This window comes from Crocuta crocuta, unplaced genomic scaffold, assembly GCF_008692635.1.
Source record: "Crocuta crocuta isolate KB4526 unplaced genomic scaffold, BGI_CrCroc_1.0 scaffold35, whole genome shotgun sequence".
In the NCBI taxonomy this organism is placed as follows: domain Eukaryota; kingdom Metazoa; phylum Chordata; class Mammalia; order Carnivora; family Hyaenidae; genus Crocuta; species Crocuta crocuta.
The window spans coordinates 8,756,775-8,777,293 of NW_027530625.1; the positions used below are offsets into that span (position 1 = coordinate 8,756,775).

Here is a 20,519-nt window from a genome sequence, read left to right on the forward strand (position 1 = left end):
GCGGGGTGGGGGGAGGGCGGGGCCTGGGGACTGTTTCCAGTTCCTTTTTGAAGCTGAAAGAAGGTTGGAGCTCCGTCTCCGCTCAGCACCGAGAAAGACCTCGGCGTTTAATATTGCATTACGGAGCAATCATTATCATCTCGCCCATAAATTGCAGCTGATATCAGTATGTGGTCCAGAGCTTTTAGAACTATTCAGGGGAACAGCTCTCACCGACTTCTCGCTGGAGAAAGCGGGCCTTCCAATTACACAGGAAAAGTGTAGCAAAATGAGGAACATCTCCCTAATTAGCCTGGCCTCACTGGTGCATCATTCTGGTGCGGATGTGACATTTTTAAAAGAAGGTGGTGGTGGAGGGGGGGCTCTGAAGGGAACCCCAGGCCTCCAGCTCACCTGGGTTGCTCTCTCCAACCGGGGGGAGGGGGAAAACGGTATGATCACCCAGGTACTCAGGTCCCCGAGGGACCCTTAGGGCAGCACGCACACGCTCTGTGGGAAAGGTAGCCATGGAGATCCGTCACCCCCACGCGAGCCCAAGTCGGCCCTCCCGGGAAGGAAGCGTCGTGACCGAGGCCTCCATACCACGGCAGTGTAGGTCCTGGGGCGTCCTGGAGATGGAAGCCCCAGGCTGGGCACTCGGAAAGCAGCTCCCTTCCCGTAGCTCTTGTGTTTACAGAGGTGCGCGCAACTACCCAGCTGCAAGATGGACTGTGCTTTCGAGGGGAAACTGCCATTTTGGCCGAGAGCAAGTTAACTGCTGCAAATTCTGGCAAAGCGAGAAGTCATGAATCAGTAAAGACCCCCCGTGCCATGATGGGACAGGCTCGTTCGGTTCGTGGGTCTGACGACCAGGAGTGGCTGGATGCGGAGGTATCCGTCAACCCCTAATTAGAATACATTATCCGTCTTCCTGACACTTCAGTGAGATGTCTATTCCACTCCGGAGCCGCAGCTTTGTTCAGAGCAGGTTAATTGATATTCTGATGCCTTCGCTCGCCATACCCCCGTGGCTCGGTTCTGTTTTATCACACATCAAAAAGGCCGTATGCTCAGGGCACTCCATGCGCCAGCGCAGAGCCGGAGGTCTGCACAGCTGCGAGGGGTACGGTATCACAGGAGGGACAAGCAGCGAGCAGATGTCACAGATGAAAAAAAGGGGGGGGACGAACACAGCCAGCCAGGCTGGGGAGCGTGGCGAGGCCCAACGGAGCTCGGCCCATGCGGAGCGGGCTGTCCTGCTCTGTGTGAGCGCTGCCCTTCCCTGCCCTCCCGGCTATTATTAAAGCGCAATTAGCAACTTCACGCGGTAAAACTCCCGCCCTCTGGGCCCTCTGCCTTTTGATGCATTGCCCCCGCTCGCCTCCCCTCTCCTCCGAAGACCCGAGGGGGGTGCGCCCCCTGGGAGGCCCCCAGCTCCAAGTGCAGACGCGGGGTACGCGGCACCAGACCATCCCTGAGCCGGATGTTGATTCCTCACAGTCCTGAAGGGGCGATCTGAGCCTGAAGATTTGGACTGGACAATCAGAGTCACTCAGCATCACGTCTGAACCAGGGGAAGCATCCAGAGACCACCACAGGGCCACGGGCTACCCCTCCTTTTTCTTTTTTTCTAATGAAGTATTGTGTGATTTCCCAACATATAAAAGAAGGAAAAAAGAGAGAGGGTACCAGCCAGAAAGAAACGCACCTGAGAAGGTCGAGTGTGGGAAACTGATGGGTCCTAACGGCGATTTCAGAGAACAGGAAGGTGCTTTGATGCATGAACAAAATCTGGCATCAAACTGCCTGAGTACCAGTTCCTCCGTTTATACAAAACCGTGGGCACTAGGATGCCATCCATACCCAGCTCCCCTGAAAGATGGGCGGCAAGAATGTTTATTTCGAAGCGTAGCCTCAAACGATAGGCGGCACCAGGAGCGCCTGGGTGGCTCAGTGGGTTAAGCGTCCGACTTCGGCTCAGGTCATGATCTCACCGTTCGTGGGTTCGAGCCCCCCGTCGGGCTCTGTGTTGACAGCTCAGAGCCTGGAGCCTGTTTCGGATTCTGTGTCTCCACCCTCCCCCCGACTCACGCTCACTCTCAAAAAACAATATGCGGCACCTGCTGGCACTCCCCACCCCACTCAGTGTAGCAGAATGGCTTACTCCTCACTGGCCCTGCCGCCAGCAAGGTGTGCCCCGGGGCTTTGCCCGGCTGTCTCCTGGGCACAGCCCAGCAGCAGGACGTGTGCTTAAAAGAGGCTGGGTGTGCGGGAGCGACCGCTGTCATTAACCAACCGTGTCAATCCCACCCTGGCTCGTCAGCGACACGAGCGTGGCATTTCACTCGAACATGCGGATCCAAGCCAGCTGAGCCTCCTGGGTCTGCAGGTTAAAAGCCAGAGAGCTCAGGGTGTTAAAACAGCACAGACGTGACTGTTCCCAAATAGCTAAAAAAAAAATACATTTTAAAGTCGAATTTACATTAAATGTCCCTGGGGAGACCAACCCAGTTTGAAGACCGCCCTGTGCTGTCCCCAGACGGACCAGCCCCCTCCCACCTCCGAGGCCGGCATGGCGCCGACACAGCCCACTACAGAGATAACTCTCTCTGGGGGGAAGACGTGCTCTCAGGTGCAGACATGGTGGCCGTGGCTGGAAATGAAGGAAATGGATAATCCAAGGACATCCAGTGAACGGGGCCATTTCTCCTGCTCTCAGACACTTTACAGCATGTCCGCGGTGTGGTCCCACGTCCTCCAGAATTACGCCTGCCTTTTAGGATGTCAGATGTCTGGAGGGTGAACCACAGGGGCTGTGTGCCACCGCCAGCCAGATGCCTGCCCACCAGTCCCCTCCATCCCTCTGGCCTTGCTCTCCTTACCTGCCAAGTGGGGCAGTAACAGCAGTCTAGCCCATAGCTGTCAGGAAAATTAAATACGGACTCTAAGCAAATACCCACAAAATAAGGCATAGTGCCTGGCAACAAAGAAATGGCCAGTTTGGGCATTATACTTTTGAGAAAGGTGAGCTATATTCTTTTTCTCTTCCTAGTCGCAAGAAGGAATCCTACATAAGTTTGTAGAATGTAATAAAGATCATTTAGAAAGGCTCTTTCTTGGAAAGAGGAGTAATTGGCATTCTAGATATGACCTGAGGAAAGCTGTCCAATTAAAGACTATTTGAGGAAAACATGATTGGATTAGAATGAGAAGAGTCTGGTGAGTGGTCTCAGCTATGGCAGACCTGCCCCAGAGCACTCAAAGCCATCTGCCACCCCTGGGCTGGGGGCCCTCCCCCAGGGGAGTTCACTCCTCTGGAAGTACAAGCAGGGGCCACGTAGGGCCGCAGGTGGGGGTCCAGCACATGGGCAAACAATAATCATGTTGTTGGGGCAAGATCCATTAACTCATTCACTCCCCCACCCACCTATCCATCCATCCATCCATCCACCTATCCATTCACCCATCCATCCATCCATCCATCCATCCATCCACCCACCCACCCATCCATCCATCCATCCATCCATCCCTCCATCCAACCATCCATCCACCCACCCATCCATGCATCCACCCACCTATCCATTCACCCATCCATCCATCCATCCATCCATCCCTCCATCCAACCATCCATCCACCCACCCATCCATGCATCCACCCACCTATCCATTCACCCATCCATCCATCCATCCATCCATCCCTCCATCCAACCATCCATCCACCCACCCATCCATGCATCCACCCACCTATCCATTCACCCATCCATCCATCCATCCATCCATCCCTCCATCCAACCATCCATCCACCCACCCATCCATGCATCCACCCACCTATCCATTCACCCATCCATCCACCCACCCATCCATCCACCCACCCATCCATGCATCCACCCATCCAGCCATCCACCCATCCACCCATCCATCCACACACCCATCCGTCTGGGTATTTGCCCCCACCCTGTGCAGGGCACTGTGCTTCCATACTGGGAAGGTCAGCGGGTCTGCCCTTGGGGGTGAACGGTCACTGGCTTCTTTAGCCGACTGCCCCAAGTCTGTCTTACTCATCTCTTTTTCCAGCTGGCCCTTTGACTGGTGAAAGGCATTGAATGTCAACAGTGAATCGAGAGGAATGGACCAGGTGACTTCTAAGTAGGGGAACCGTAAGATTTATGGTCTAACAGGGCGCCTGGGTGGCTTAGTCGGTTGAGTGTCCGACTTCAGCTCAGATCATGGTGTTGCGGTTCGTGGGTTCGAGCCCTGTGTCGGGCTGGCTGCTGTCAGTGCAGAGCCCATTTCAGATCCTCTGCCCCCTCTCTCTGCCCCTCCCCCGCTTGTGTGTGTGTGTGCGTGCGCACACTCTCTCTCAAAAAGAAATAAACATTAAAAAAAAAGATTTAAGGTCTAACAAAGACATTTTAGGAGTGAACAGCATGTCATTAATAATCATGCAGGAAAAACAGGCATCCACAGAACAAGTGACTGACTTGCCTCTAACGTGCTTTGAACATTACAACGTCATTTTCTTTCAGTGCCGGCTCTCTGAAATCATGAAAGGAAGCACGGGAGGGGCTGACAAGGAGCCTAAGTCTGATCAACAACTAAAAGGACTCCTCTCCGGGAATCCCCAAGCACAGCGTGAAGGTCGAGTGCACAGAGCTCCCGGCTGTGTTCTCAGAGGTGGGGGGGCCCACCCCCCGCCCCNTGGGTGCAGATCTTGGCTCCTACCTCACGGCTCCGTCGCCTCAATTATGCAGCCCTGAGCCTCAGTGCGCCCATCTGTAAAGTGGGGGCAGTAAGAACCGCCTCCAGGAAAATCACAGAAGCTGCATGAGGTCGTTGGTAGGAGGTGAGATGGCAGAGTGCCATCCCACACACCTGCTCCTTTCTGCCCCCGAGCTGCAGCCCGGAAGCCAGCGCAGCTGCATCTCCACGGGATTTAGAACGGCTAAATCCGCAAAGGGGTGACTTTACAAAGCTGATTCCGGGTCCCACAAGGGGGCAGCGCCCTGGGTGACATGGGCACGTCCACAAGGAGTCCCTCAGGCTCCCGCACCCCATCCCAGTGGTGCTGGTCCCCGCGTCCTTCTGTGTCCCGGGTGTCAGGCCACTTTGCTGGAAAAGTGCCCCCCCCCACCGCCCTTACCCCCTCTCTCCCAGTCAACGCGGCCTTCTCCCGAGGCTCACTTCCTACCTTCCAGAAGGTTGGGACCCCTTTCCACATCTCCCGAAGCTCCCCTCATCTCTGGTCCTCGATCTTCTGCTTCCTGAGAGTAGACCCGCTCTGCTCCTCCAGGAAAAGCCCCACCTCGCCAATTGTTGACCAGGGAAATGTGAGAATATCTATTATGTCCTCAGAGAATGAGAATTCAGCAGATACTAGTGAATGCCACCAGGTCTCAATAAACAAAAGACATGCCAACGAAATACACACTCGCTCTCGCATTCTGACGAATACTCTGATTTATAGTTAATGTCAAAAGAAGCCTATTTAAAAAAAATTTTTTTAGTGTTTACTCTTGAGAGAGACAGAGTATGAGTAGGGAAGGGGCAGAGCGAGGGAGACACAGAATCCGAAGCAGGCTCCAGGCTCTGAGGGCTTGAATCTATGAACGGTGAGATCATGACCTGAACCAAAGTCGGACGCTGAACCAACTGAGCCACCCAAGCGCCCCATAAGTAGTCTGATTAGAATTCAAGTTGGGGCGCCTGGGTGGCTCAGTCAGTTGAGCGTCTGACCTCGGCTTAGGTCATGATCTCACGGTTCATGGGTTCGAGCCCCATGTCAGGCTCTGTGCTGACAGCTCAGAGCCTGGAGCCTGCTTTGGATTCTGTGTCTCCCTCTCTCTCTCTGCCCTTCCCCAGCTCATGCTTTCTCTCTCTCTCAAAATAAATAAACATTTAAAAAACTTAACAAAAAACAACTAGAATTCAAATTGGGGTTAGTGAATATGTTCCAGATCACAGCTAAAAACCATCCACCTGACTTTCCGCATTTCTTTCAAATCGTATTGACTAATGGTAATGAGCCAGATGGGGACCCCGGGACCCCCACCCACCAACCGCGTGACTATGTCCTCGTCTGCAAAGCAGGCATGGCGGGGAGCCCGCGCCCTTGCTGGGGTTTGGGGCTGTATGCGACGACACACACGAAGTGCTAGCGCCACATCCGGCAGACGCAGGTGCTGGAGGGGTGGCGGTACCCAGCCTGCGCCGGCCCAGGGCGCACACCGCACTGCTCCTCATGGGCAGCTAACTGAGGACCTGAGGACACAAGGGGCTGCCGCCCTCTGCTCTGGCCCCCCCACCGGCAACTCCAGCTCTGGGGGGCGGGCCTGTGTTCCACCTGCCCCAGGTGACGTGCCAGTGGTTCCGGATGTTTCCAACATCACTGTGCCTCTCGACACTCTCTGCGGCTCCAGAGTTACGGCCGCTGGAACATCAGACTCGGTGCCACGTTCCCGTCACCCGCTTCTCCTTCCGGCGGCTTCGAGAGGGATCGTCACAGGCATCTGTCGCTGCTGCTCGCAAGAGCGGGCCAAGCGGCCAACCGCGGCCTCGACCGAGGGTCCGGAAATACCCCCCAAATCCCGGGTCATGCAGAGTGTGCTCCCCGGGCTCCTCAGAGCCCTGCCTCACCGTGACGCATGCCATAGGTTTTCCGAGTGGAAGCCGGGCCGCCCCTCTGATGCCCGGCAAACCTAACCATGTCTGTGTTAGAGGCACACGCGGCCCCGGGCCTCCGCGGAGCTGTTGATCAATAAAACCGCGCTCCTCGGAGGATGCAAGTGACATCTATAAACCCGCGAGTGTCAAAACAATGGCAAGAAAGTCCTGTGTTCCTCCCGTCAGAGGACGGAAGCCGGGTGATTAATGCCAGCCCGGTGACACCGCAAGGAGAAATAAAACAAGCAGCTGGTGGTTCTGCGGGCCAGGCTCGGGCTCCTCTTCCCCGCCAGCGTCTCCGCTATAAATACTGACTCGCATTATGGGCAGGGGGCATAAATCTGTGCCCAAAAAGGGAAAAAGAAAGAGGCTCCAGAAACCTGCCAAGTCAACTTTCAACTTTTGGTTCCACGGTCAAAAGTCCGCCGCGCCCACCGCTCCTCCCTTAGAAGAAAGCCTCCGTGACACTAAAGGAGATTTAAAAAAAAAAGAAAACCAGGTCAACCTGGGAACACAAAGTGTAATTTTACATTTTGTGTGCAGTAAACTCGCCCCGCCCCCGCCCCAGCCCCATGAGGTGCTGGTTGGTGTGGGGCCAGGGTCGTGAGCCTCTCCCCGGGAGCGCCCCCTACCTTCCCCGTGACCAGGGACTTGGGGGTGTGGCCTGAGTCTGACTTCTGATGACACCGCTTGTTCTTCAGCTCAAAGAGGGAGATGATTCCAGACGTTCTGGAAGGTCCACTGTCCTTTAGGTAACATAGGTTTCCCGCCTTGGGATCGGCAGTGGATTTGTGGCGCCACAGCCTCCTTTCCCGTCGGATCTACCCCCCACCTGCATGGCCCGCCACACGCCCACGAGAGTAGGCACCGTGTCCTTTGTTCCGTTCTGTCCCCCATGTGACCGAAAGCAGGCCGTGGTGCACAGTGGGTGCCCAGGAGTCCTGGCTGCTGACCCCTTGGTAGGGCAGCTGTGTGGCTCCCATCAGAAGATGCCTCACAGCTGGGCACGGTGTCCGGAACACACCACGCACTGCGACGCGCTGCCTCACCGCTCTCTCTCCTTTCATCCTCAGGGACCAATTCTGCTCTTGGGCTTCATTTTGGCCTCTTCGTTTTTGTTCTTCCTGATCTTTACCACAACAAGACCACAGGTCTGAGGAATCGTGGGACAAGGTCACATCTTCTGAGCTCACTGGAGGCCTGATTACATCCCACGTTGGTAACCGCGTGTCCCAGCCGGCACGTCCCGGCTTCCACTCCGGGCGTCTGGTGGGGGCGTTAGGAAGGCCTGACCAACTGCTGGGGGCTGAGCGGAGCTGGCTAGACTCAGTGACTGGGCGATGGCAGCGGTGTCCCCGCAGGCTTCCCTTGGGTGCACCGGGGCGGATGCAAGGGTGCGGAGGTCTGGACTTCCTTAGTCAGAGCGTGGCTTCCCCTTAGATGGGGCTCCGAGCATCATGGCTGTGACACAGAATGTGACTGAGGAGGGTGCCGACAGCCAGCTGAGCGCCGAGGGGGCCCGCTTCCTCCTTGCTGGCGCTCAAGGTGCCTGCCCAACGGCCCAGGGAGGCCCTCAAGGGGAGCGAGTTCTATGAACTTGGCTTACACTCGGCTTCATGCCGTACCACCTTTTGACTAGTCCTGACCTCCAGAGCAGTAGACTCATCCGCAGCGCAAGCTCACGGAAGCAAAGAAAAACGGAGCCACATGGACAGAAGAAGGAGATGGACTCCAGCCGATTTTTAAATTTCATCGATATTCCCCCCTCTGGTACTACATTTAAAAGTCTGCTAATTCTCATCTGTGCAGGCTGTGGGAATGTTCCAGAACTCACTTGAGTAATGACTCCAATGGCGTGTTGTGCCAGCGGGCCACGTGCCGACCCCAGAGGCACACGGGACTCCAACGAGACATGAAGTAGGTGGCAGCAGCGGACTTCTCCGGCCCGTACGTGCGTGATCTGCCTCCAGACGTTCATCTTGTGTGGGAAAAGCATATTTACCTAAGTGGACCTCAGAGCCAGGTGCGGCGCTGCGCACTTTGCCTGCGTGATCTCATTAAACAGGGACAGTGAGCCAGCCCTGCTTTGCGCACGGTGCACCGCGGCCCCCAGAGCCCAAGCAGCCCACCGGCCACCTCAGGACGCTCCACACAGGCGTGCGCAGAGCCCTGAGTGCTCTCCCCGCCAGGTCCCTTCGGCCCACCAGCCCAGACCAGCCAGGGACAGCCCTGGCCGCGTGCGGAGCCCATAAATCACATCCCTGATGCTCGGAGGCTGCGCCTGTTCCTGGGTGATAAACTCCCACCGTCTGACAGGCCGGGGTAATTGGGTACCAGCCTTCCCTTCTCCAGCGCCCGGCTGCGGGAGGAAGGTGACCGTACATCTCAACACTTCCCCTTTTCTCTCAGCCCGGCATGTTCTCGCCCATGGCCTTCCAGCTCAGTCTGGTTCTGGAGACACAACAATGCCTTTGTCAAGGGGGCTGCAGAGCAGCAGAGACCCTAGCCCAGCAGCCAGGTAGCCAAAAACCTCGGTGTGGCCGTGGCTGAAATGCCCTGCCGTCCCGGCCACTGGTCCTCTGACTTCGGCTCAGTCCCTTCTCCCATCTGGGCCTCAGTTTCTCCTTTTGTTAAAGGCTTTTTTTTTTTTTTAAGTTTATGTATAGGTTTTGAGAGAGAGAGAGAACACGCATGTGCACACAAGCAGGGGAGGGGGAGAGAGGGAGGGAGGCAGAGAATCCACCCTGGTGCCCCCTAAACCAGTGTCTGTAGAAAACGTCCTGTCTAAAACCCTTTACAGAAGGTAGAGCGCCTGGGGGGCTCAGTTGGTTAAGCATCCGACTGGCTCAGGTCATGATCTCACAGCTCATTGTTCGAGCCCTGTGTTGGGCTCTGTGCTGACAGCTCGGAGCCTGGAGCCTGCTTCAGATTCTGTGTCTCCCTCTCTCTTTGCCCCTCCCATGCTTATGCTCTGTCTTTCTCTGTCTCTCAATAATAAACACTAAAAAATTAAAAAAAAAAAAAAGAAATTGTCCTATCTAAAACCTTTTAGAGAACGCGGGGCGCCTGGGTGGCTCAGGCGGTTAAGCGTCCGACTTTGGCTCAGGTCATGATCTCACAGCTCATGAGTTTGAACCCGGCATCGGGTTCTGTGCTGACAGCTCAGAGCCTACTTTGGATTCTGTGACTCCCTATCTCTGCCCCTCCTCCACTCATGCTCTGTCTCTCTTTCCTTCTCTCAAAAATAAACATTCCAAAAAAAAATGTTTTTAAATCAAGTGTCCTGGTGGCTGACCCTTGTCCCAGTCGATGAAAGGGCTGATGAGGAAAGACACAGGAAGTGTGTGCACAGGGCGCCAAGACTGAATTGGAAGATGGCTCTTAAAACCTTGAACCCTGGAGGCTTGGGGCACAATGCCGCCCTTGGGGTGCCGCAGTTGAACTCAACAAGCGGTAGGGGACCACGGCTAAACGGGAACTTGAAAGCACTGATAATGGAAAACAGTTTGAAGATGCGATGAGGAAAGTCATGAAACAGGTCTCCACAAGTTATCTCAAACCAAGCCGGGGCAACGATCGCAATATTTTCCCCAGAAAAACCTTAGGACCAATACATTCCTGTTTCTGAAACCTGTTCCGACTCGACTGCATAGTCACAGTGTATTTTCAGCACCCTCTCCTCCCCGGGCCAACAGCCAGCAGGGCTGAGATTTCACTGCCTCGGGTACAGACTGGGGAATCACGCAGTGATTCTCTCATTCGTTCACTTCACGAGCATGTCTTGAGCTCGCAGCCTATGCCAGGTACCACGTGAGGAGCTGGGGGTCTGGAGGAGGAGGACAGCAGGCGCCTATGGAGCCACTGAACAGGGCACCCTGTCTACCAGGGGCTCAACGAGCTCAGGGGAATGACTCTAAGCCGGGAGTAAGGAATGGGAAGCGGGGCGGGGGTCTCAGGCAATGGCAGAGTGTGCGTGTGTCCATCTTCTACTCCTGGGTATCAAACTCACAGTCTTAGTGGCTTAGGTAGTACATTTATTATCTCAGTTTCCGTGGAGTGGGAGTCTGATCGTGGCTCAGCAGGGTTCTCTGCAGGGGTCTCACAGGGCAGCAGTCAAGGTGGGAGCTGGGCTGTGTTCTCATCTGGAGGCTCGACAGAGGAGGAATCCGCCTCTGAGCTCCTTCTCACTGCGGGCAGGATTCCCTTCTGCACTGCCGTAGGTCTGAGTGGGGGCCCTGGTTTCTCACTGGCTAGAGGCCTCCCTCAGGAGCCTCTCCAACATGGCAGCTTACTTGTCAAGCCACTGGGGAGAATCCATCTCTCCGGTCTGCTCGGACAAAGGCTTAGATAACGTAACATCATCACAGGAATGGCCCTCCTCACCTCTGCCCTATTCTGCGGGTCCTGCTCCCGCTCAAGGTGGGGGTTACACAGACATGGACACCAGGGGGAGGGACCCCCAGGGTCTGTGCCCCGCAGTGTGTGGAGGCCCTAAGAGGGGCCACGCAGGGGAAGCTGCAGGGGGTGTGAAAAGCAGCAGACAGTGGGGCAGTGGGATGAAACCGGGCAGTGGGCAGGTCCAGGCCCCCAGCACTCTGCGGATGGACGCCCACGAAGGGTGGACAGCAGCCGAGGCTCTCAGCGGTGGGGGGAGGGGGGAGGAGGGGACACCATGACATTTGCTTTACAGAGACAAACACAGGGCGCCTGGGTGGCTCCGTCGGTTAAGCGACTTCAGCTCAGGTCATGATCTCACACTTCATGGGTTCGAGCCCCGCGTCGGGCTCTGTGCTGACAGCTCAGAGCCTGGAGCCTGTTTCAGAGTCTGTGTGTCCCTCTCTCTCTGCCCCTCCCCTGCTCACACTCACACACACTCTCTCTCTCTCAAAAATAAGTAAACATTAAAAAAAAAAAAAAAAAAGACAAACACTTCCCTAGGCATAAAATAGAAACATCCTTCCAGGGAGCATTCTTTCAAGGGAATGTTGACGTTAGTTACCTCCAGGAAGGGAGCCGGTGGCTGCGGGGACTTGGGCACCTTTTGAATTTTGAGTCCATGTGAATGCATGGCAGTCAAGAAATGAATTTGTTCATTTTTTTAAGCCATCCCTGTGGCAGCAATGTGCAGAAGGGGCCGGGAAGAAAGCAGCGTAGCTGTGGGGAAGGATTAGAGCCCAAGGAAGGAAAAGGACCTCGGTGATCCAACCCCAGCAGAGCGCTGGGACTCTGGAGAAGGAAGGACTTGAAATCTCCTGGTATTAGAGCCTTTTCCTCCAAATTTCCTCAACTTGCCGCCTCATTTCTTAGCTTCCCTCTGCCCTTAGAGACGTGGCCCAAAGAGCTCTTGGACTTCAAGAACGTGGCCGTCCCTATAGAAAGGCAATGGGTCCCCAACAGGTAGAGCCCACCTCCTTCTCATCATTCCAATACAAAGTGCTAATTTCTCTTTCTCTAACGCATTTGATGGTCACTTCAAAGAGATTCTTCAAAGAGATTGCATTAGACCAAAAGAAGGAAGAGAGAAGAAAAAAACCCCCAACATTAACTACAGAATCCTGATGGGTTATGATTGCATTACTTTTCCCTGAACACCAGTCCCAGCTTCCTTTTTGTGCTCTAAATTACCAATTCTAGTCCCTGTGTAGCTAAATAATAATAATTACCATATAAATGAATATGCATATGTGTCATTTTCCTCCCTAAAAGCGGGAGCGCCTGTTTATTTTGGATGAGGGTTTGTTTTGTTTCTGAACAACCAAAGCACATAATTAGGAGCCTCACCTCTTGCTCTTGAAATCCTGTCTCCGCCGGGAAGAGATGAAAAGGGTACGGGATGCCCCTTGAAGCTCAGAAGAAATTTTTAAACAAATTAAAGGAGATATCTCTTTGCTCGGCAGGCAACAATGGCTGGGACAGACTCAAGATCAGAATGTAGAGGCCGGAAGGGGCTTCGAAGCTGAGGCTGAGCCTGGCCTTTCACAGATAGGGACCCCGAGGCCTCGTGAAGAGTGCGGGGGGGGCGGGACATGGTGTGCACTGGGGAGCCAGGAAGAAAGTGGCCAACAGCAGGACCCCGTGTATGCATTTCTGTTCGGGGACGGACTGCAACAACACCCCCCACCCCCGCAGGACACACGAGCTCTGCGAGCCCCGGCGTCTGCATCCCCAAATGCGGTGAGGGCCGCACCTCCTCCAGCAGGCTGCGGTCAAGACGCTCAAGGCCACGGCTGCGGCCATCAGCCCTCCACTCCCATCAGCAGTCTCCACCGACAGCCTCATTGCATAGGGGCCCTGCGCCCCTGCAGCGTGGTGTTGTGGGCCAGGGGCCAGGCCAGGCACCCCAAGTCGCTGGGGTCCAGGCGCCCTCCGACCCCCATCACCAACATAGTAACAATGGTGATCACTAATACTATAAATACCGAATCAATAGTATTAAGTCAACCAGAGTGTTCATTATGCACAGCAGAGTCACAGAGTCCAAGAGAACTCATCATCATATCTCTTACGACAGAACTAACTGATAACGCTAACAGTAAGGATTATTACCATCTTGATGATGGTGGCGGCTGTTGGCGAGGACCAGGGATGCCTGGTCTCACGCTCTGTCTATACCGTGGGTGCACTGTGTAGACCAAACTTTTAGATATGCTCAAGAACATTTATAGACATTAACTGCATGTTTCAGAGACTAACCTGGGTCACTGAGGGCAAGACTAGGATGCGCAGCTGAAGTCATAGAAGCCACAGCTGGAACCACCATATTTGCCCCAGACGCCATGGCTTCATGACTTACAGAGATTAAAAAAAAAACAAAAAACAAAAATGAACCAAGCAGCCCAGTCAAGCTGGAGCCTGTGTCTGGACTCGGTGCCTGGATCTCCGAAACATGAGTTCAAGGCCCAGGGAATGCACCCAGTGACCCAAACCCACGATCCCACACTTCTGAATTCCAGGTTAAATGCTTGTGCACCAGAAACATGCAGTGATTTATGAAAATGACTTGCACCAAATAACACTTCCATGCCTTGAGACTGGGTTGTGTAAAGATGGGTAAAGCCTGGCCCGAAGCCAAAAGGAGGGTCTGAGTCAAGAAGCTGAGTTTGCCCACCTGCCTGCAAGACCCAGGGCCTTTCTTGTTCTCACGCTCAGCTTGGGGTGGGGGGTGTCCAGCCTTTCTGGTACCGAGGCAGCTAGGGACACCCTTGACCTAGGAGCAGAGCAGCCAGCACACGGCAGCTCTGGATCGTGAGGTGGTGGGTGTGGCATCAAAAGCATCTTAAAAGGAAATCCGGGGGCACCTGGGTGGCTCAGTTGGTTGAGAGTCTGACTTTGGCTCAGGTCATGATCTCGCCGTTGGCAAGTTGGAGCCCCGCGTTGGGCTCTGTGCTGTCAGTGCAGAGCCTGCTCTGGATCCTCTGTCCCCCTCCCTCTGCCCCCCGCCCTGCTCGTACTCTTTCTGTCTTCTCTCTCTCAAAAATAAGTCAACATTAAAAAAGAGATTAAAGGGGGAAATCTGAAGCAGGTGTGGGGAGCCCCTGCCGCCTGCCTTTGCTGATGCCAAGAACTAGCACGGAGCAGGGACAACGCGTGGGCCGGGGAGCAGCTATGGCTTGGGAGGAGCCTACACTGCTCAGGGCGAGTGAGATTCCCGGGGTAGGAACTGACGGTTACTCCCTCCCGCCGCTAAGCGCTCCCTGGCGCCAGCGGCTCTCGGCATCCCGAACCCGCCCCACGTGCCAGGCTGTCCCCAGCTCTGCCTGTAAATGCAGCCCCCATCCCGCTGTCACGTTCCAGTCGGGGTGACTCAGGCGCGCTCATAGCAAAGGAGGAACGCCCAGCATTCGGCCAAACCACGGCCCTAGGCGGCGGAGCAGCAGCCGGGCCCGAAGCGCGAGGAGCAGACCCTGCACACTCCCAGCCCGGCCATCCGCAATGCAAGAGTTTAATTCGACTTGGCAAACTCAAAATCAATTATAGATTAAGGCGTAGAGCGTTTTGTACGGGAAGTGCTGGCCCAGTTCCAGTCACTTAGGAGGCTCTCCCCTCCCCCTTTATTCCTGACAAATGGCAGTTTCCACACCTCCCAGATAAAAGACAGGGAACCTTCAAGAGCGTGACCCATTGGTGGGGCAGCTTTAAGAAGAACGGGTACGAGGTCTGTAGGAAGCGGGGTCCGGGCCTCATTCTGCCTGCCCGCTTACCCCACCCAGCTGCCCGCCCAAGTCAGCCCCTCCACAGACCACGCCAGCCCCATCTCCAGGGGTTTCTGGAACAACCTGGCTCTCCCGGCTTGGGTCGTGGCCCTCACAGCCCTTCTGACAGCTGGCCCTCCTTTGGGCGTGCAAGGCTGTATCCGACTGCAGCTGGTGAGCTCAAGACCAAGGGACCCCCTTGCTCGTGGGGGGCTGAGGCGGAGGGGAAAGTCCAGCAGCAAAGGCCATGCGGTGCCTGCAACAGGCGCTAAGCGTAGGGGAAACTGAGCCAGACGGGCTTGGGAGCAGTGACAAGTCCTCAGACAAGCCCCTGGCTAAGGGGCCATTCTTCTGACACTGCTGGGAGCTAGACGTTTGCTTTGTGGGGGGTGTAGGGGGGTAGGAGCCTTTATTTCACCTGGGGGCAGGTGGGAGGGAGCACCTGACAGAAGGCAGCGGGCAGGGCAGAAGGCGGGGCTGGTGTCTGGACGGGGACTGGGCCAGGGAAGGGCTGCCCGACCCGTAGGCCTATTGGGAAGAGGAAACTGAGGCCGGCCTCTGCTGAGACCTAACCCGAGAGGGTGCGGGTGGGCATGGGAGCTGGGTCTGGAGGAACGAAGGTGCCCTCCCTCCAGGCTGGACACGGAGCCCGGGTCCCTTCTCACTTTCCTCTTGTAGGGCCCGAGTCCCTCCTGGCTGACTGGGCCACGTGACCCCCAAACCTCACTGCTCCCACCCCAGAAGAAGGAGCCAGATCAGACAGGGCAGTGGACACGGAGCCTGGGGGAAGTTAGGGAATGCGGGGTGGAGTCCATGGTGTGTGAGGGGGAAGTATGCTTTCTACCCGGAACTGAAGAGAAAGGGCAAAAACGTTTTTCATGATCGTGTGAAAGTATCCCTTAGAACAGGGGTCAGGAAACTATGACTCCTGGGCCAAATCCGGCCTGCTGCCTGTGTTTGTAAATAAAGTTTTATTGGGACAAACCACGCCTTTTAATCTCTGTACCACGTACAGCTGCTTCCACATTACATCAGAGGTGAGCACCATATGGCTTCTACAATGCCTACTATAGTCACCACCTGGCCTTTATGGAAAACGTTCATCTAGCCCCCGTTTAGGGTGGCCTCTGAACTTGGGGGGCCCGTGCCTAGGCAGCAGGAGACCATGAGCTCACTGGGAGCAAGCTGAGGTCTAAGGAAAACACACTGTTCAGATGAGCTTCTGAAACAGACTGCAGCTTTTCTGTGTCTTGGGATCCAGACTCGCAGAGCCGAGGACCATGCAGACCCGGCTGTGACCAAGCGTGAGGACTGTTACTTGCTCACCAGCACGCCAGAGAGATGTCCGGCGATCTTTCCAGAGTTGGGCCTCTCGAAGAATTTTTCAGCGAGAGGGAGAGGGAAAGAGAGTATGCGTGCACATATATGCACACTGAAAGAGCACAGGCACATAAGCTGTGTTCTGGGCACCACGAGGTCTGCACAGTCCACCCGCTCACTCCCTCTGAGAGCAGCTCTGATGGGTGGACAGCATGCAGACAGTGGCTACTTGAGGAATCAGAGAAGTATACAATGGCAGGTGACCTGGGGAAGGAGAACAGAATTCAAAGTACCAGCAAAGCAGTACCCCCACCTGGTCTTCAGGCAGCCTGAAACTGAGCGCAGGTGACAGGGAGGGCCCGAGAGATGGCCAGGAGGGGTCCTCACATCCAGCCTGGGCAGTGAGAGAGGGGATCCCTGACACTCAGACAGCGGGGAGATCTCCGTGTGTTTCTCTTTTCTGTTTCTTTTCACCCCAGCCCCCAGGCAAGCCTGCTGTGGCAGTGGTGCCATGGAGAGCCCGCAGGTGCCTGAAACTCTGAGGGGGTAGAGGGCCCTTCCTCTGCAGTCTCTAGAGAATGGGCACGCGGACAGCACAGAGCCGCAGGGAGCTGCATGGCACTCCTGGAGGTTTTGCACCCAGAACCAAGATGGGAACCACAGCACAGAGAAGGTGGCTGGAACTTGCAGCCGGAGCCCCAGTGAATCATTGCCCACGAAGACAAAAAAAATATCAACACCCACCATAGGATTTAAACAAGACCCAGAGTCTCACAGCAGGAAGATAAGTGTCCAGGATACAGAAGCACACAGCACAAGGGCAACGGGAACATCTCAGACCTGAGACTTCGCCACTGACACGACTCGAGTGCTAGAATGAGCGACGAGGCTAAGGAGGCTGGTTTTGAGCCACGATGATAATGACAAAGCTCAAACGAGTAAATGAATGGACAAACAGAAAGTCTTGGAAGCAGAAGACAGCGAGAAGAGCCCAGTGGAATTCTGAAAACGGAGAAACATGGCAATCCAAATGAGAAACTCACTGGACGGGCCCAATAGGAGAATGGAGACAGGAAAGGAGGGCCTCAGGGAGCTCATCATCCNAGCCTCGGCGACCCCGCAGGGACCACAGGCCTGCTGTTCACAGACCTGGGGCCTCAGGAAATGGGGACAAAACAGTGCAGACACTACCTGGAGAAATCATGGCTGAAAACTACCCAAGTTTGGAGGAAAACGTAAACTTATCAATTCAAATCTCCAAAAACAAACCTCCAAAAGAACGAATCCAAAGAAATGCACACCAGCCATTTGGTAAGTGAACTGCTGGAAACCGAGGACGCAGAAAACAATCTGGAAGGAGGCCGGGGAAAGGGATGTGCGGCCTGGGCGGCTGTCTTTCCACCAGAGACCATGCTGGCAGGAAAGAAGCGGGACCCTGCAAGGCATGAGGAGAAAGAGCTGGGCATCTAGAATGTCGAACCCAGGGACAAACGTCCTTCAGGAAGGAAGGCAAAAGGGGCACCCAGGTGGCTCAGTCAGTGAGCACCCAACTTCAGCTCAGGTCACGATCTCACAGTTTGTGAGTTCAAGTCCCACATCAGGCTTGCTGCTCTCAGCACAGAACCCGCTTCAGAGCCTCTGTCCCGCCCCCCCACCTGTCTCCCGCTTGCATGCTCTCAAAAATAAATAAACTTTTTTTTTTTTTAAAAACCCACAAGAGATAAATTAAAATGAAATACTTTAAAAATGTTCAAATCAGTGACAAATTGGACTTCGTTAAAATTAAAACCATTTGCTCTGTGAAAGCCCCTGATATGAAGACACTAAGACTAACTGTGGACTAGGAGGTGAGGTCTGCAAATCACACAGTTGCACAGCCCTCAGTATCTTCATCTGTAAAATGGGGAAGTCATAGTGCCGACCCCACGGAGTTCCCCTGAGGACCCGAGGAGTCAGTGCGTGGAAAGCCCTCCCATGGTGCCCGCTGTTCCTGCTGCCCCCAACTGCCCCTCCAGACCCCCTCACCCCCTCCAACCTCCGCCCCCGTGCCCCAGGAGGCTGGCCTCCATGGATGGGCCGTGTCATCTGGACACCTGCCCTCTGGCTTCACTGGGTCTGGGGGCAGGGAGTCGGGGGCACCCCCAGTTCTCCTCTGCCCCTCCAGGTCCGGGAGTGCGCAGCTCCCTGTGGGGCTGGTCTCAGGTGCTCATGGGTTACCTGAACTGCCCCCTGCTTCCACAACTGTCCTTTCCTTGAAGGCTCTCCTGTGACCCTTGGGGCGGGGTCGGCTGTCTCCTACCATCCCGAGGGGCGCCCCAGATTCTACCTTCTTATCCGGCTCCATCCAAGGTGAAATCCACACACTGGGCTTCCCTGAGCTCAGGTTCGTCTGTTTCACCCTTCTCCGCAGGCCCTGGCTCATCTCTGCGCCAGGACCTGAACCCACGCTGCTCCCCCCCCTTTATCCAGGAACAGAGCCCCGCTCCCTGGAAGCCCCGCCGAGCTGCTGCCCGCAGCTCCTTACCCGCCTGACACAGTCCTCCTCGCTCACGCGCTCCTGAATCAGTCTGACGAGCAGTGCGCTGGGCACCGTCTAAAGGAAAGAAGACACACGGAATGAGAGCCGTAAGGACGTGTGACGGGCAGGCCGGCCGGGCTCAGCTGAGCGCTGGGGAGCTGGCTGTGTGGACACACAGGTTCTCCAGGCCCAGTGGCCTCTGTAAAGTCCAGCCCTCCCCCGCACCCTGTGCTCCCCAACACTGTGCTCACCGACCTCCACGCTCTGGCTTATCCCGCGTCCCCGCCCGGGTGCTCCCCTCCCACCCAGTGACTCTAAGTTCCCTCAGATCCCTGCCCACAAGCCGCCCTCCCCAGGACACGGCATCCTGGGCTCACAGGGCAGGGAGAGGATGCAGGGGGAGGAGGACAGAGGCTCTGGAGCCCTCAGAGTGCTTCTAGAAGGTTACGCCTGATTTCAGGAGGAGATTGGGCCATGTGGGTAAAGACGTTCCTAGGGAGACCCTTGGGGGGCCGCTTGATGGGTTGGGGACTCAGACACTCATGATTTGGGCCCTGGCCACCTGCTGAGTGACACTGGACGAGTCTTCAATACTCTGAGCCTCAGTTTCCTCACTTGTAAAGGAGACGAAGACGAGGTGCTTCCAAGAGCTACCGTGAGGATAAAATGAGACAACACCAGGGCTCGGCGCCGAGGCCAGGACCGCCCCTGAGCACCCTCGATGCACCCTGCACGCTGCCCCCTCAGCACGGGTCTGGACAGGCAGCTCTGCTCAAGGGGAGCATGAGGCCTGGTCTGTGTGGCCTCCCCGTGTAGTGCACGGCCCCCGCTCACGCCTCTGACGCGGGACGTGGGAGGTCAAAATAAATTCCAGACACGCAGGCACGCTTCTGGGGGTGGGGGTCGGGGTCTGGGAGCAGAACGCAGACCCACCCTCAGCACCGGGGCTCGCGCCCCCACCCCTGCCCAGGGCTGGCTCCATTCGCGGTCAAGCGTCCCACTCTTGGCTACATCGTGGCTGCTGGGTGACCTTGGGCAAGTCCTGGCCTCTGTAGGCTTCACACACCTCACGCAGAGAAACGAGCGACAATTCTGTAGTTTCTCCTTTTATTTTTTTGTCCCTCATCCACACATCCTGCCTCCCGTAACGCAGAGCCCCCCAGAGTTCCTTAAGGAGCCACCCTCTTGCCCTTCGGCCTGTATAGTTTCTGTGGGGCCAAGCCCACCGTCAGACACAGAGGGGGGCCTGATTGGTCCAGGCTGACCAGTATATCCCACCGCTGGCGACTGCGATTGCTTCGGACGCTGCCCCTGCCCCAATCCCGGCCAAGAGGCATCAGGCCCAGGATGTGGCGTGCAATCGTCAGAGGCAGGAGCCCTTGCTTTCCAGTGGATCCAAAGCTGAGGGGCTGGAGCCGCAGCAGGCACTTGGCACGAGGGGGTCGTAAGGGCACAGGGCCAGCACGAAGGACACCCCAGGTCTCGGCCTCAGGATGGCCTTTCCAGGATGTGGAATCGGAAGAGGAAGACAGAGCAGACGGCAGGACACTGATGGAGGGGGCGCCTCTGAGGAGCCTCGGACCTGTCTGTGTCCGCCGGAAAGTTCTGGGGCCACCGCGGTTTCTACCGAACCGACATCGGAAGTCAAGAGCAAGCGTGAGCAGGAGAGAGAGAAGGAATGCACGCGTGACACGCTGAGAAAGAGGAGGCCAGAGAAGCGAGGGGCGAGAGGGGAGCGAGCGGCATCCAGCCCTGGCTCGGGCACCTCCAGGGCACCTGTGTCCTTCCATCTGCCCTCTCCCTGGTCTTGCCAACGTCTTGCTCAGGCCAGTCATCCCACCCCCCCCCCGG

At 56.0% G+C, this 20,519-nt stretch overlaps 1 protein-coding gene across 2 annotated transcripts in view; it reads right to left on the reverse strand.

Annotated features, from left to right (window-relative positions):
- AK8 (adenylate kinase 8) overlaps nucleotides 1-20,519 on the reverse strand; it is a 125,647-nt gene that overhangs the window by 89,029 nt on the left and 16,099 nt on the right. The window contains exon 5 of one of the 2 annotated variants that reach the window (XM_077768510.1): nucleotides 18,675-18,743. In XM_077768510.1, the coding sequence (XP_077624636.1) occupies nucleotides 18,675-18,743 (69 nt within the window). Of the gene's footprint in view, nucleotides 1-18,674; nucleotides 18,744-20,519 lie in introns of those variants that run through there. The other variant, XM_077768508.1, reaches the window with a different exon arrangement.